The following is a 14,052-nucleotide window of genomic DNA, read 5'->3' on the forward strand; positions in this document are numbered from 1 at the left end:
TGTTCCACGGGTACCTACTGATGGGGCCAAACTCTTCAAATCTGGATACTTTCTACACACCTTATATAAATTATACCTCAACAAAAAAGGATTTGAGCTCTGCCCAGGGTGGCCCGGCTTGTTGGGCATCATCCCCACACAGCCAAAGGTCGCCAGTTGGATTCCCGGTCAGGGCTCGTGCCTGGGCTGTGGGTTCCGTCCCTGGGTAGGGTGTGTACAAGAGGCAACCGATCGATGTTTCTCTCTCACATAGCTGTTTCCCTCCCTCTGTTTCCGGCCCTTCCCCTCTCTCTAAACATAAATGAATAAAATATTTTTTAAAGGTTTTTTAAAGTAAAAACATTATAGGGACCGATCTAACACATTACACAGACGGCGGCGCACAGGGGCGTGACCGAGCAAAACCAGATGTCACTGGTGAAACCTGAGAGGCAAGGACCTGGCTGTGCTCTCGGCAGGCTCTCAACTTTTCTGCACATTTAAAATTTTGGATAAACACGGAAGTTCGCATGTTGTATGATTCCGTTTATGAGCAAAGCGGGTACAGGGCTGCCAGGGGCTGGGAGGGGGAGTGACTGCTGAGGCCCGTGGGGTTTCCCTTTGGGTGAAAAGAATGCCTTGCCCTCCGCAGAAGCGGTGGCTGCCTGACGCTGTGAAAGTAGTCAATGCCACTGATTCATTCGCTTCCGGTGGTTATTTTACGATATGCCAATCTCACTCAATAAAAAAAAAATAGAGCAATTCTACAAAACTTTGGGGTAATAAAGTCAATAATGATATTCTCTTCTGAAAAAAAGAAAGGAGGAGAAAAAAAGATTAGTCTTCATGCAGTCTTCAAAGCGTGGTCTCTTTTTTCGAGTTTGTTCATTCAAAATTAAGAAACGGTTCAAAATTGTCTCCCAGATACACCCCTGTTAGTTTTGAGTCACTACTCTCGGCAAGTAAACGAAGAGAGTGAGCCTTATTTACAGGCACACGAGAAAAGGTCAGACACGCCAAAATGTTAATAGCAATGGGTCTCTCTGGTGGTGGAATTAGGCATGGCTTTAATTTGCTTCCTTATGCTTGTTTATCCGTCCTGAAATGTCCATAATGAACACACATTACTTTCATTAGGAGAAAAAGGGACACGCCCGAAAAGCTGCTTTCATTTAGGGAAGGACACACCATCCCAGCAGCGTGACTGCCGCAGGGTGGAGTCACCAGAGAAGGGGGTATGTGGGAGGGGGGGGGGAGGAGGGAGGAGGGCCCGGGGGAGTGGGTGCTGAGCAGGAAAGGCTGGAGGTGGCCTGGCAGCTCGGGGCAAGGAAGGCGTGGAGGGGAGGGCGCCTGGCAGGGAACAGACTTCCCACTTGTCCTTCCTGCCCCATTTGCCACCCCCAGCCCACCCAGTTCCTCAGGTCTCTGGGCTCCGGGACGTGGACACCTGGGTGGTCAGAGGGAGGCATGGCCATGGCTGGCCCTGGGGACAACACTGGGACCAGCCGGACCTGTCCTCCTGCAATGCCCACTCCTCTCAGTCACCCCCTGGGTAGGGAGGCAGAGGAAATGCAGACCGCCCAGGTAAATTTGAATTTCAGGTGAACAATAGTACACGAGACATACCCAAAACAATTTTTATTTGTGTTCTGAAATTCAAATTTAACTGGATATCCTGTATTTTTTATTGAATATCTGCTAAGTCCGGCAACCTCACCTCCGGCAAGATGCTTCTGGGGCCGACTCTGTCACTGACGAGTCACCCGAGGCCTCTCTGAACCTCAGTTTCTCAGTTTCTCCCAAACGGGTAAGCACTCCCCTGCGCCGAGCTGGTGGAGTTTGCACCTCAGCAGCTCACAGTGGGAGCTCGGCTCCAGTGTCCCGCAGGGGACAGAATCCATTGGAGAACCTACAGCTCAGGACCCCCATTTTCCAGAGAGGAAGAGGAAACTGAGGCACAGAAAGTGATTTACCCAGCTGCGTTCTCTCCCTCTCCTCTGAAACGGGAGGAGGACCACGTGAGTCTGGGTAGCGGCAGTGGCCGTAGGAGAAGAGTGAGCCATGACACTGGTAATGACATTGAGCCCTGCGCTGCACCTGCATGATCTCATCGACTTTTTACAGAGGCTTGGACAATAGGGACGGTCACCCCTACCCCTATGGAGGGGATCACACGCACAGAGAGATTGGGAGACTTGCTTGAGGTCACCCAGTAAGTGGCAGAAAGGACCCTAACCACGGGATCCTCCTGAGGCTGTGGTTCTCTCCCAGGGCCCACAAGCTGCAGGAACTCAGCGCCCCGGGAGTGTGGTGTTAACAGCCATAAGGAGGCTCCTCCTCATTTTCCCACCTTGGCACTGATGGCATTTGAGGTTGAGTCACTGGGTGGGGGAGGGGTCCTGTGCACTGTGGGGTGTTTAGTAGCACCTACTAGATACCCAACCACTGCACTTTCCCAGTTGTGACAGCTGAAAATGCCTCCAAATATGGCCACATGTCCCCTGGGGGCAGAATAACTCTAGGTGGGAACCTCTGGGTCAGACAAGACCCTGGTCCTGAGGGGGGCTAGAGGCTCAGCGTGGGGGGCACCCAGGTGGGAGGAGGGGGGTGCTCACGCTCTGCATCTTGGCCTCCGTGTCCACGATGTTCTTCTCCACCTGGTCAGCATTCTTCTGCAGCTGATCGATCAGCTCCGACAGCTCCTTGTTGGAGATGCTGCAGACAGGAGGGGAGGGGGTGAGCCGAAGGGCTGGGGGCAGGGGCCACGCCCCACCCGGGCCCTGGCTGCCTAGGTTGTCTGGGGGCCCAGGCTCTGAGCAGCAACTGCCCAGTGAGCCTCAGGTGGAGCCGGGCTGTGTCCCAGGGTGAGGTCACTCAAGCCACAGAAACAGACGGCATCTGGTGAGGGAAGCCAGCCCACTCTGCTCATTCACTTTAATGCTTCTGTTTTGCCGTGTTCCATTCTTCCATGCTTTTCTACTGAGATACAATTCACATACCATGAAATCTACCCTTTTAAAGTATATAATTCCTTATATAACAGAATTATAAAGTATATAAAAGTGCTTTTTAGTATGTTCACAAAGTTGTACAACCATCATCACTGTCTAATTCCAGAACACTTTCAACAGCCCCAAAAGAAACCCCGTATTCTTTTTGTGGCGGAATGTGGGCTCCCACAGCACGGAGAGCCCACGCCGTGTTTATCCGTCCACCGGCCGGTGGACATCTGGGTTGTTTCCATCTGGGACCATCAGAAACCGTGCTACTGTGAACAAGATTCTGTGCAGGCACCCTTATTGTTAAATACCTGTTACTTTTCTTTCAGTTCACCGACTCTTTGCATTTAAATAGATTCGCTAAAAAGATGAACCTGAGTTCCCCATTGTAAGCAGAAAACCGGAAACCCTTGCCATAAATGGAAGCGACCACCAAGTAGAATGACAGCTGGAGGTTCTGGCTGGGTGCTTGGTGGCCTGCTCGCCTCAGGACCAAGCCCTGCCGGCTCGTGCTCAATGGCAGAGCTTGGCAGTTACCGTGTCCGAGTCAGAGCTGTGTTAGCACTGAGCCGAGACTTTCTCCTGGATGCTCTCAGAGCATCTGAGAGACTTGAAATCTGAGCAACTTTCCTGAGTGGCATATCTGTGTCCCCCTGGTACGGAAACCCCGAAGTCCCATCCCATATCACTCTGGCAACACTACTGGGGTAGCCAAGACCGTAGCCCTGGTGTGTGGGTTCTGGCGACATGACTTGGCTAAGCTGCCGTACCCCTCTGTGCCTCTGTGTCCGCTGTCAGATGGAACAACCTTACCCTTCCCGGGCGCGGGGGGTGCGGTTATTACGGATGGGAGTGTGGTTATACAGGCAAAGAGCTGGTTTTCGATTATTGCTGTTAAGGAGCCTTACCGATCCTTGTCCAGCCCCACCCCACTTTTGCTCTCGTTTTCTTTAAACAAAGGAAGAAACAAAGACCAGAGAGGGAAAGCAACTGGGCCAATGTCACCCAGCCAGTCAGATGGTCAATTAGTCCCCAGTCTCCATCAAAAACCCTTCTGTACAGATACCATGGTGGGGTCTGAACAACCAAGCACCCAGAAGTTTCATTCCACCTTCACTCATTAAACACCTACTGTGTGCCAGGCCCAGCACTGCACACAGACACAGCCTCACCTTCTGAGAATTCAGCCCCTAGATAGGGAGGACATCAGCATTTACAGCGAGAGTCATGAGACTGAGGCAGGCATGGTGACTAGGGATGACCCGGGCAGGCTCCTAAGCGGCTGGGTGGGGAGGGGGGTGATCAGTGAAGGCTTCCTGGAGGCGATGGTGGTGGCGGCTGGGTTCTAACAGACAAGGAAGAGTTGGGTTCTTGGGCAGAAGGATCCAATGAGAAGAAGCCATGAAAGAGGTCCTGGGAGTGTGCCTTCAGCTGGCCTAGGGCAAGGCTCTTGACCCTCAAGCAAAGGGGGCTGCCAGCATCTCAGAGTGAAATTCCTCAAATCAAGGCCTGTGACCCACCACCTGTGGCATGAAACCATCACATTCCCAGGGACAAGCCAGACTTTCTCAACATGGATCCCCAGAGCCGGGCCCAGAAAGCTGTATTATGGCTGCTGTTGTTTCTACAGGTTTCCCAGGGGACCCTAATGCCCTCCAGAGTTTGAGGTCCAACACTGCAGGTACTGCTGGGACGGGGGTGCTTTGGGAGGCAGAAATGGGGGCAGCAAACAGGAGCTGTGAGTCTGTGCATCCCTGTCCCAAACCTTGTCTGAGGGCCTGCTCTGTGCCAGGCCTGGGCACACAGAGAAGCGGGGAGCAGGGGGTGGGGCGAGGACAACAAGACCTAGGCCACACCCTCTGCAAAGTCAACTGAGGAGGCAGCCTTTCCCAAAGTCGGGTCCCAGGAATCCGTCACTCTTTCAGAATGAAGCCTTTGTCAGTCAAGGCAGTTAGGAAAGCGCAAACCCCTCCGTAAGCTCGAGTCAGTGAAGGCCTGGAGAAGTCCCACAGCAGAGAAAGCCGGTACTCAGTGGAGTGGCCGGAAAGGCTGAGCAGAGGGGACTGTGGATAGAGGCCCTGGGTAAGGAGGGGTGAGGGTTGGGCTGCTGACCAGCCCCCACTGCTCCCACCCCCTGGGTAGCAGACCACCAGGGGAATGGGAGCACTTCCAGGCCCCTCAGCCCCACCCAAGCCACCGACCCCCAACCTGGCCTGCTGAGAGGTGGCAAATGTCAGTACAAATATTTTACCAGTGACTGTGTGGGCCACCATCAGGCACTTGCAGTGTGGGTTAGGCGGGGGCCTTTGTCTCTCCCCAGCCTGGGCCCAGCCCAGCCCCCTGTCCAGCCCCTTCAGTGGTTGGGGCAGGTGTGAAGAAAGCACCTTCTGGATCCCCACTGACTGGCCCGTTATTCCAGTTACAGCCCAGCACCGGAAGAGGGTGTGGGGCAGAGGAGGGGATGGAGACAGCCAGCCCCGGGACCTGGGCTTCAAGTGGAGAACAGAGCGGGGCTCGGCGGGAGCTTTTGGCCACAGTGGCCTGGGCTCCTCCAAGTCCTGTTGGGCTGTTTAGTGTTTGAACCATCTCAGGCAAGCACTTTACCCTTCACATGCCTCAGTTTCTCCATCTGTGTGATGGTAATCTGACAGTGACAGACATCAGATGGGTTTGAAGGCACCGCCCCAATAGTATCCTTGCCCTAATTTCCCAGGGGAGGTTTGCATGCCCCTGTACTGGTGAGGAAACCAAAGCTGAGAGACCTTCAGGCACCTGCCCAGGGTCGCACAGCTCGTGAACAGGGAGCCAGCATGCTCTCCTAGGGCCGTCTTGCTCTACAGGCAACATGATTGATTAATCAGTGGGCTAACAGCTACTTGTGGGAAAAACCACATGAGCCAACGTATAGCAACAACCACTGTCACCATAATAGTGTGAGCTCAGATCTACTTTCCACATGCCAGGCTCCCCACCCATTCTTCCTTAACCTCCACTGTAACCCCGTGAGGTAGGCGCTGGCCCAGTGGGTAATCCTTTTTTATCATCCCCACTTTACAGATGTGAAACCCAAAGACCAGAGAGGTTTAGTGACTTTCCCAAAGTCACACAGTAACTAAACATTGGAGCTAGAATTCCAACCCAAACAGGCCCCTTGTCCAGGCCACCAACAGCCCCATGTGACAATCGTGTAAGGGCTCTCAGCACACAGCACGCACTTACCAGACTGACTCAGAACGCTCAGTGCCCCAAGCCACAATTGGGTACCGCTTCCACCCCGAGGACGGCAACAGTCAAAAAGACAGACAAGAATGGTTGTCAAAAAGGACGTGGTAAACCAGGACCGCCACACACTGCTGGAGGTGGATGCAAAATGGTGCGGCTACTTTACAAAATAGTCTAGAAGTTCCTCAAAAAGTTAAATATAAAGTTGCCATAGGACCCAGCAATTCTACTCCTTGCTACCTACCCAAGAGAAATGAAAACATAAGTCCACAGTAAAACTTGAGCACAAGTGTTCCTAAAGCACTATTTACAAGAGCAAACAAAGTGGAAACAACCCGAATGGTCATCAGCTGATAAATAACAAAACGTGGTCTAGCCCTGGCCACTGGCTCAGTGGGTCACAACATCGTTTTATAACTGAGAAGGTCCAGGGTTCAATTCCTAGTCAGGGCACATGCCTGGTTGTGGGTTCTGTTCTTGGTTGGGGTGCATAGGAAAGGCAACGGATCAAATGTTTCACTCTTGCATCGATGTTTCTTACCCTCTCTTTCTCCCTCCTCCCCCCACTCTCTAAAAAAAAAAAATCAATAAGCACCCTCGGGTGAGGATAAAAAAAAACATGTGTTCTAACCACATACGGAATACAATTCAGCCAAAAAAGAAATGAAGTGCTAACGCATGCTACAATATTGAGAAACCCTGAAAACACTGCGCCAGGCATAAAAGGTCTCCTATCGTATGGTTCCATGTATCTGAAACGTCCGGAGCAGGCAAATCCACGGAAGCAAAAGGTGGATGAGTGGCTGGCATGGGCTAAGGAGGGGGAGCGACCGCCAAAGGGTGAGGGTCTTCTTTCTGAGGTGATGCAAATGTTCTAAAATTGATTACGGCGATGATTGTGTAATTGTGTGACTACACTAAACACGGTTGAATTGCTTATTTTAAATGAGTGAATTGTATGGTATATGAGCTCGATCTCAATAAGGCTGTTTCCAAAAACAATTGGCAGCTGCTGTTCACAGGAGACAGGGATTTTTCCTGCTTCCCTCAGCCTCTCCAGTCAGCCCCTTCTACGCTCTTTTGCGCAGAGGCTGGGCCAGCTCCAGCTCCAGCTCCAGCTTCCGCACCCCCAACCCTCCCCCCCCCCCCGAACCCCTGCTGCCTGGATGATGCTTGTTGACACTCAACAGAGGCTTGGCCATGTGCCCAGCTGGTACGAAGCAAGTCGAATACAGATGAGCTCATTTTATCCTGTCACGGCCTGAAGTAGTGTTTTCACAGAGGGGGAAGCTGAGGCAGGGAGTGATTAGATAACTTAGCCATGGTCCGTCCGCCAGAGAGCAGGGCAGAGCTGAGGTCAGAACTCAGACCTCTGGAGCATGGTCCCAACACTTTCTCCTTTGGGTTTGGGGTCCTGCATTCCTCCTGCCACCAGGCGAGCCATGGAGCCAGGAAGAAGGCTCCATGTGTCCCCATGGCAGCTGCAGAGTCCCATGCCAGGGGTGTAGGAACACAGGTGGTCAGGGAACCCACAGGGAAGGGGTGCAGATCCAGGAGGGCTGGGAACTGGCTGCACAGGTCCAACCTTTCATCTCATTCATAAGCCACGAAGGGCAGCCAGACGTGGCATCTGAGGGCCGTCAGCCTGACTGATAGGAGATCAAGACACAGTCCTTCCCCATCATCCTTGTCCCAGTCCTGTCCCATCCATGCACTCACCTGGCACCTCCACCCACTTGGGCAGGATCTAAGTGACATGTTGGGTGAGGGACATGCCTAGCCCTCCCTCCACTTACTGAAAAGTGTAACATGGACACAGGTGATGTAGGTTGTGGCCGTAGGCACTGGAAGCGGCCTCGGAAGTCATCCAGCCCCACCTGCTCATTACACTGATGAGCAAACTGAGGCCCTCAGATTTAAAGGCACCTGCCCAAGGTCACACAGCGTGCAGTGGTGTCTGGAGCCAGACAGGTTCAAGTCCCGACTATACCAACCGTCGGCATAACCTTGGAGGGGCTATTGATATTGCTGAGCCTCAGTTTCACCATCTGTAAAATGGGGGTGGCACACTCTACCTACTTCAGTGAGGCAGGTGGGGGAGGGGGAGGGCCACTTCTGGAAACATCAGAACTGACTTTCGAAGGCACTTTGGGTTTGAGGACTGAGCTGGAGGTTCGGAGCAGCATCTGAGGTCCCAGAGCAAGTCTGAGATTCAAACTGACAAGTGGGTGTCACTGCTGGTCCCCCAGCTCCTAAGCAGTGTTGGTCCACTGAAGGCACCAAATAAAGGACTCAAATCACCTAGCACAACGAAGGGGCTCCAAAACGGTGATGATGACATTTGTTCATGCAAGACATAGTCACTGCGAGAATTTCATTCCTCTCAGGGGTTGCCATTTGCAACAGAATGAAGCCCTTACGTTGTTCAAGGAGCTGTGCTTGGGGTTCTTCCCTGAGGACCTCATTTCCTTCCTGGGGATTCCCACTTGCTTCCTTCAGAAAATCAGCAACTTCACAGTGAAGACAACAAGGTTAACACCGGCAAGTGTTAGAGAAAGCACATGGACGTGGCGGGACTCCAGCCAAGCCAGCAGCAGACAGGGTCACGCCCACGGCACCCTTCCCAGACAGGCACGCTCCCTCTCACTGCCAGGAGCCAGGGCTGGCCTATAAAACACATCCCCAAAAGTGTCTCAGTCACAAGAGACTGGGGGACCGGACTGTTGGACGGGAGAAGACTGAAGAGACATGACAACTGAATGGGACATGTGCTCCTGGAACAGAAAATAGACTTAGGGGAAACGAGGGAATTAGAAAGAAGTTTAGCCCTGGCTGGCATTGCTCAGTGGTTGAGTGCCTGCCTGCACACCAAAGGATCACCAGTTCGATTCCCAGTCAGGGCACATTCCTGGGTTGTGGGCCAGGTCCTCAGCAGCGGGTATGTGAGAGGCAACTACACATTGATGCTTCTCTCCTTCTCTTTCCCCTCCCTTTCCCTCTGTCTAAAAATAAATAAATAAAATCTTAAAAAAGAAAAAAGCTCATAGTTTAGGTTTTTTTTTTAAAGATTGTTTCTAGATTTCTAGATTTTCCAGCAAACCCCTATAGAAGCAGATGCTTCTGAGTGATGACGCCACCAGGGTGCCTACCTGTGGACAGGCGTGGAGGTGGCAGGGTGCTATGGACTGAGACACCACTGATAAAAGCTGATGCGACCCAGAACTCAGCTGTCCCCAGAAATGGTCCCCTTGGCCCGGCCCAGGCTGCAGTCACGGGCTGCAGGTAGGTTTCACAGGCCAGGTGAAGTCACCACACAGGCAGATTGGGGTCATTTCTCCAGAGAACCAGCCTGGTTTTCTTCTCCCCAGCTGAGGGAGCCGGGGTCTGGCAGGAGTCCAGGGGGGGCCCAGGTCCTGTCCAAGGTGTGACAGGCAACCCTGTTTTCTCAGCCTGGTCTCTGTATGAGACTCCAGACACAAGGAGGGGAAAACAGGGTGCAGGCTGGCTGGGGGTGCTGCCTGGCACTGCCTCACAGCCATGGGGCTGGGCTTGAGGACACACTCAGGCACAAACAAGGGCTTTTTGGGACCGAGCCCACGGGTGCCAGCCCGGAACAGGCGCCTCTTTGTGTCCCGGGATGTACTGAGAGCTCTGGGGCTGCAGGAGACAGCCTGGGGCCTCGCGTGGCATCAGGTAGCCCCGCTCTGTCCCTGGGAGTTAGAAATTCCGTCACCACAGTCTGACCTGCTTTACAGGTGGCCACTCACAGCAGCGGAGCTTGGCTGCGAAGTGGGGGGCTGGGACTGAACTCAGGGCCCTGTGACAAATGGTGTGGCCCAGGACAGCCCATTACCTAGCCATTGGACCCTCAGGAATGCAGGGACAGAGACGGCACCCGAGGTCACTCTTCGGTGCCCAGAGGCACCCAAGGAATGCTTCACATGGACAGAGAAAGAGAACACAGGTGTCTCGAGGGACCCTTTAGCGTCCTCTTCTTGCTTCAGTTTTCTGCGATGCCTTTGCCCTTTTCTGCGCAATGGCTACATGCAGTTATAACTGGTGGCTCAGCACCCAGACTAGAGGCAGGCATCCTGGATTTGAATCCTGACTCAGTCCTTTTAAGCTGTCAATCACATAGCCTCTCTGAACCTCAGTTTCCCTATTTGTCAACGTGGGTCAGGGCAGTATTGCACACCACGGGGCGGGGTGGGGGTTGAGAGAACAGACACAAAGTGCTACCTCAGGGGAGCCTGGGCACCGTGCTTCCACCTGTGGTCACCGTTCAGGGATTTGCCACTATGGGCTCCTTTTAAGGAGCCGATAAAAGCCCATAGCCGAGGCCTGACATCAGAGCCCAATGGCACTGAGGAGCTACGACAAAGACCCTAGGCCACCGACATCACTCACACTGATGTTCCTTCAAGCCTAGACATGCTCTGGGGTGTGGAGAATTCACAAGTAACCTCAATATTTGGAAATGACTCCTCCAACCACTTCAGGGAGAGGCTGGTGCACAGACATGGGTAATGAGGCTGCTGAGCAGATGAGGATCCCAGGCCCAGCCCAGCTGGACCATCTGCAGTCTGGGCTAAGGATAGCCTCTGTCAGTTTGGAGGTTGGAGGGCACAGGGTGTTTCCATGATGGGGTTTCTGCTGCTCTGAGAACACTCCCCTGCCTGCAGGAGGGAGCCACAGAGGGCAGGGTGAGGAGGGCCTGTCTGCCCAGTTGTTCAGGCAGAACCTCGAGAACCACCCTGATCTCCACCCCTCCTCCCCTGCTTCCACCTGGTTCCAGCTCTCCGTGCTTCCATCCTCCTTCTGCCCCTGTGGCTTCCCCCTAATCAGGTCGCCACCTCTCAGCTGGACCAGTGCAACAGTCACACCAACCATCTCCCTGCACCCTGACTCTCGCCTCCCTGAGCCGACTCCTGCACACTTGTCACACAGATCTTTCAACAGTGTAATCAGTCACACCATTGTCTGGCTTCAATCTCGCCAGTGCTCCCAAACACTCTCAGAACAGAACCCACACTCCTGCCCAGGCCCACAAGGCCCCCAGGACCAGCCCCGCCTGCCCCCAGTCCTCGTCCCTGGGCCTGGCCTCACTGCTTGAGTGTGTGGAGCTCATCCCTGCTTCCTTTGCACTGGCCATGGCCTCTGGGGATCTCTGCTCACAGGTCACCTCAGGACCATCCTGGCCAAGACCCGGTCTTCACAACAAGAGCCCATTGTCTCACTTGGTCTCTCCGCCTCCCTGGGCTCTGCAGCCACCTGAAGTACCTGCCCCCAGGAGAGACCCAGGCCCTCCAAGGACACCGTGAATGGCCAACCCTCCAGCCCACAGCAGAGCTGCCTTTGCTGGCTGCCTTCAGCTCTCCCTGTCCGAGTCACGCTGCACCAACTGGTCCATTCTCTCTATCTGCCTGCAGGGAAGGAAGCTGAGTCAGTCTAGCACGTGGGCTCGGGGCAAGTTCCTTCACCACTCTGTGCCTCAGTTTTCTCATCTGTGAAATGGGGATAAGAATCAATCCTGCCCCATAAGATTGAGACAATTCAAGGAGATGATCCTTGTAGAGCCCCTAGGACATGGCTGTCAGGTCCCAAAGGCTCGGGATTGCTGGGGCTTTTGTCTGTTTCCTTCACTGCCATGCCCACAGGGCCCAGCACAGAGCTCATCCCAGCAACAGTCAAACTGCTGGTGTTTGGAGCAACAATGCACTTTATTTTACCGCCTGGCCTCAATTTCCTCATCCACACAGGCGTATGGCATCCACTGGCCGAGTAGCAAATAGAAAGACACATTCAGTAGGTGGGAAACGTGCCAGGGCAGTGGGTAATACCTCAGTGAGTTCAAGGCCACCACTGTCCAATAGAAATAGAATGTGCCACATTTATAGTTTAATTTTCTAGTGGCCACATGGGAAAAAAAGTCAAAAGAAGCAGGTATACTTAACTTTTATAAGGTATTTTATTCAACCTAACATATCTAAACATTATATTGATAGGTAGCCCATAGGACAGCATTGTTAATGGGATATTTTATTTCATTTTTTCTCATTGGACATTATTTCATATTTATTGAGCATCTACTATCTACTATGACCCACACTAAATCCTGCAGACACAATGATGAATAAGGCATACTATGATAATACCTCACCTCACAAGGCTAACAATCCAGAGAACTAATGAGATATTTTAGATTCCTTTTTCTTATACTAAGTCTTCAAAGCCTGGCACGTAGTCTTCACGTGCAGCACACCTACTGTGTTCAAAGCACATCTCGCATGGCCACTGCATGGAACAGCGCAGTTTGAATGATTCTGAGGCCTCTGGACCCCTTTGCTCCAAGCCCTACTGCTACCGACTATCAGGCTTGCCCCAATAAAGGTGATACACACTCAGAGCATCTATATGCCTCACTCAGTACCTGGTACCTAGGGTCCCGTAGTAAACAGTCATTCCATCTGCTCCCTGCCACCTCCCTCCAGACCCACACAGGCTGGCCAGATGCCTGCCCAAGACCAGGTTTTGGCTGCCTGACTTCAAAAACAGTCAAGTGCTCCTATTTTGCCCAGTAGAGCATGGTGCCTGGGTGTGGCCTGCTGGGGAACACAGAACGTAGCCGAAAGCCCAACACCCTTCCCGAGACCCGAGAGCTGCAGCATCCCTACCCACAGGCCCTGGGGCAGAACTAGGGGCCCTTGGATGGCTCTCCAGCATCCCTCCCTCCAGGCTGGAAGGATGGCCCCCCTTTCCTGAACCGCCACTCTGGGCAACAGATCACACCCCAGTGACTGTGCCAGCTGTTCCTTCCGGCTCCAAACTGTTCAACTTGCTCTCGTTTTCCATGTGTAGGGATGGGAACTGGTAGGGACAGGGCATGTCTGGTGGGGACAGATCTCCCTCCCTGGCCAAAGCCACGTTGACTTCCAGGCCTGAGTCAGTCCCCATGTTCCAGCCTTTGATCACCTCTCCAGTCCCTCTCATGGGGTTAATTCTGCCTCAGTGGGTGTGCTCCAGAGCAGGCAGGAGCAGGAGGCGTCAGCCATGGAATGTCTGGAATGTAAAGGAGTGCACACCTCTCCCAGAACCAGCCTGGCCCCTCCCAGAGCCCAGAGAAGGGTCATAGCCTCCTGCTGGCTACCATCATCCTCTTCTGGGTCCTGCCTTCCTCCAGGGCCAGCCAAGGCCTGAACGGCTCCCTAGAAACCTCCAGACCTGCCCCCAGTCTCCACCTTCTTTAAACACTACCTGGCTGAGAATAAACTACCAGGCTTGTCACTCCTGGACATGTCCCGTCCCTGATACAAAGGCCCACACAGTGGACACTCAGGAAATGATTGGTGAATAAGAACTAAATGCTAAGAGCGCCTACTAGACCTCTATCGCCTGCTCAGTCCTTTCAGGCACCGTGCACTGAAATCACTGGCCCAGGAGGTAGGCACCCTACAGTCTTAATCCTGCCTATTAGGCTATAAACTTGTTGACAATAAGGACTTACTCATCTTTCAGGGGCCCTTCTGTAGCCCTTAATTCCAGTCCTTGAATAGGCTCAGGGCTCAATAGATAGGTATTGCATTGAGCAGACATTTTACAGTGGTCAACAATGCCTGTCTCCCCATTCTCCAGATGGAGATAACTGAGGCTCAGAGGGGTTAAGAAACTGCCTAAGGTCACACAGCTGGGGAGCAGTGGTGCCAGAATTTTGACAAGCTCCAGATTCACCTCCTCAGAACATGGGAACATCAATACAGACCCACAGAGGGGGAGACATCGGGGAGGCCTGGGGAGGGAGGACGATGCGGCAAGGTGCTCACCACCCAGGGGAGACAGTGATTCGAATCTTGTG

At 53.2% G+C, this 14,052-nt stretch overlaps 1 protein-coding gene across 2 annotated transcripts in view; it reads right to left on the reverse strand.

Annotated features, from left to right (window-relative positions):
- PPL (periplakin) overlaps positions 1-14,052 on the reverse strand; it is a 46,292-nt gene that overhangs the window by 21,937 nt on the left and 10,303 nt on the right. For both annotated transcript variants that reach the window (XM_037029910.1, XM_037029909.1), the window contains exon 2: positions 2,595-2,694. In XM_037029910.1, coding sequence (XP_036885805.1) covers positions 2,595-2,694 — 100 coding nt within the window. The remainder of the gene's footprint in view (positions 1-2,594; positions 2,695-14,052) is intronic.

This window comes from Sturnira hondurensis, unplaced genomic scaffold (assembly GCF_014824575.4).
Source record: "Sturnira hondurensis isolate 20B ecotype Veracruz unplaced genomic scaffold, ASM1482457v3 Scaffold0020579, whole genome shotgun sequence".
NCBI classification, from domain to species: domain Eukaryota; kingdom Metazoa; phylum Chordata; class Mammalia; order Chiroptera; family Phyllostomidae; genus Sturnira; species Sturnira hondurensis.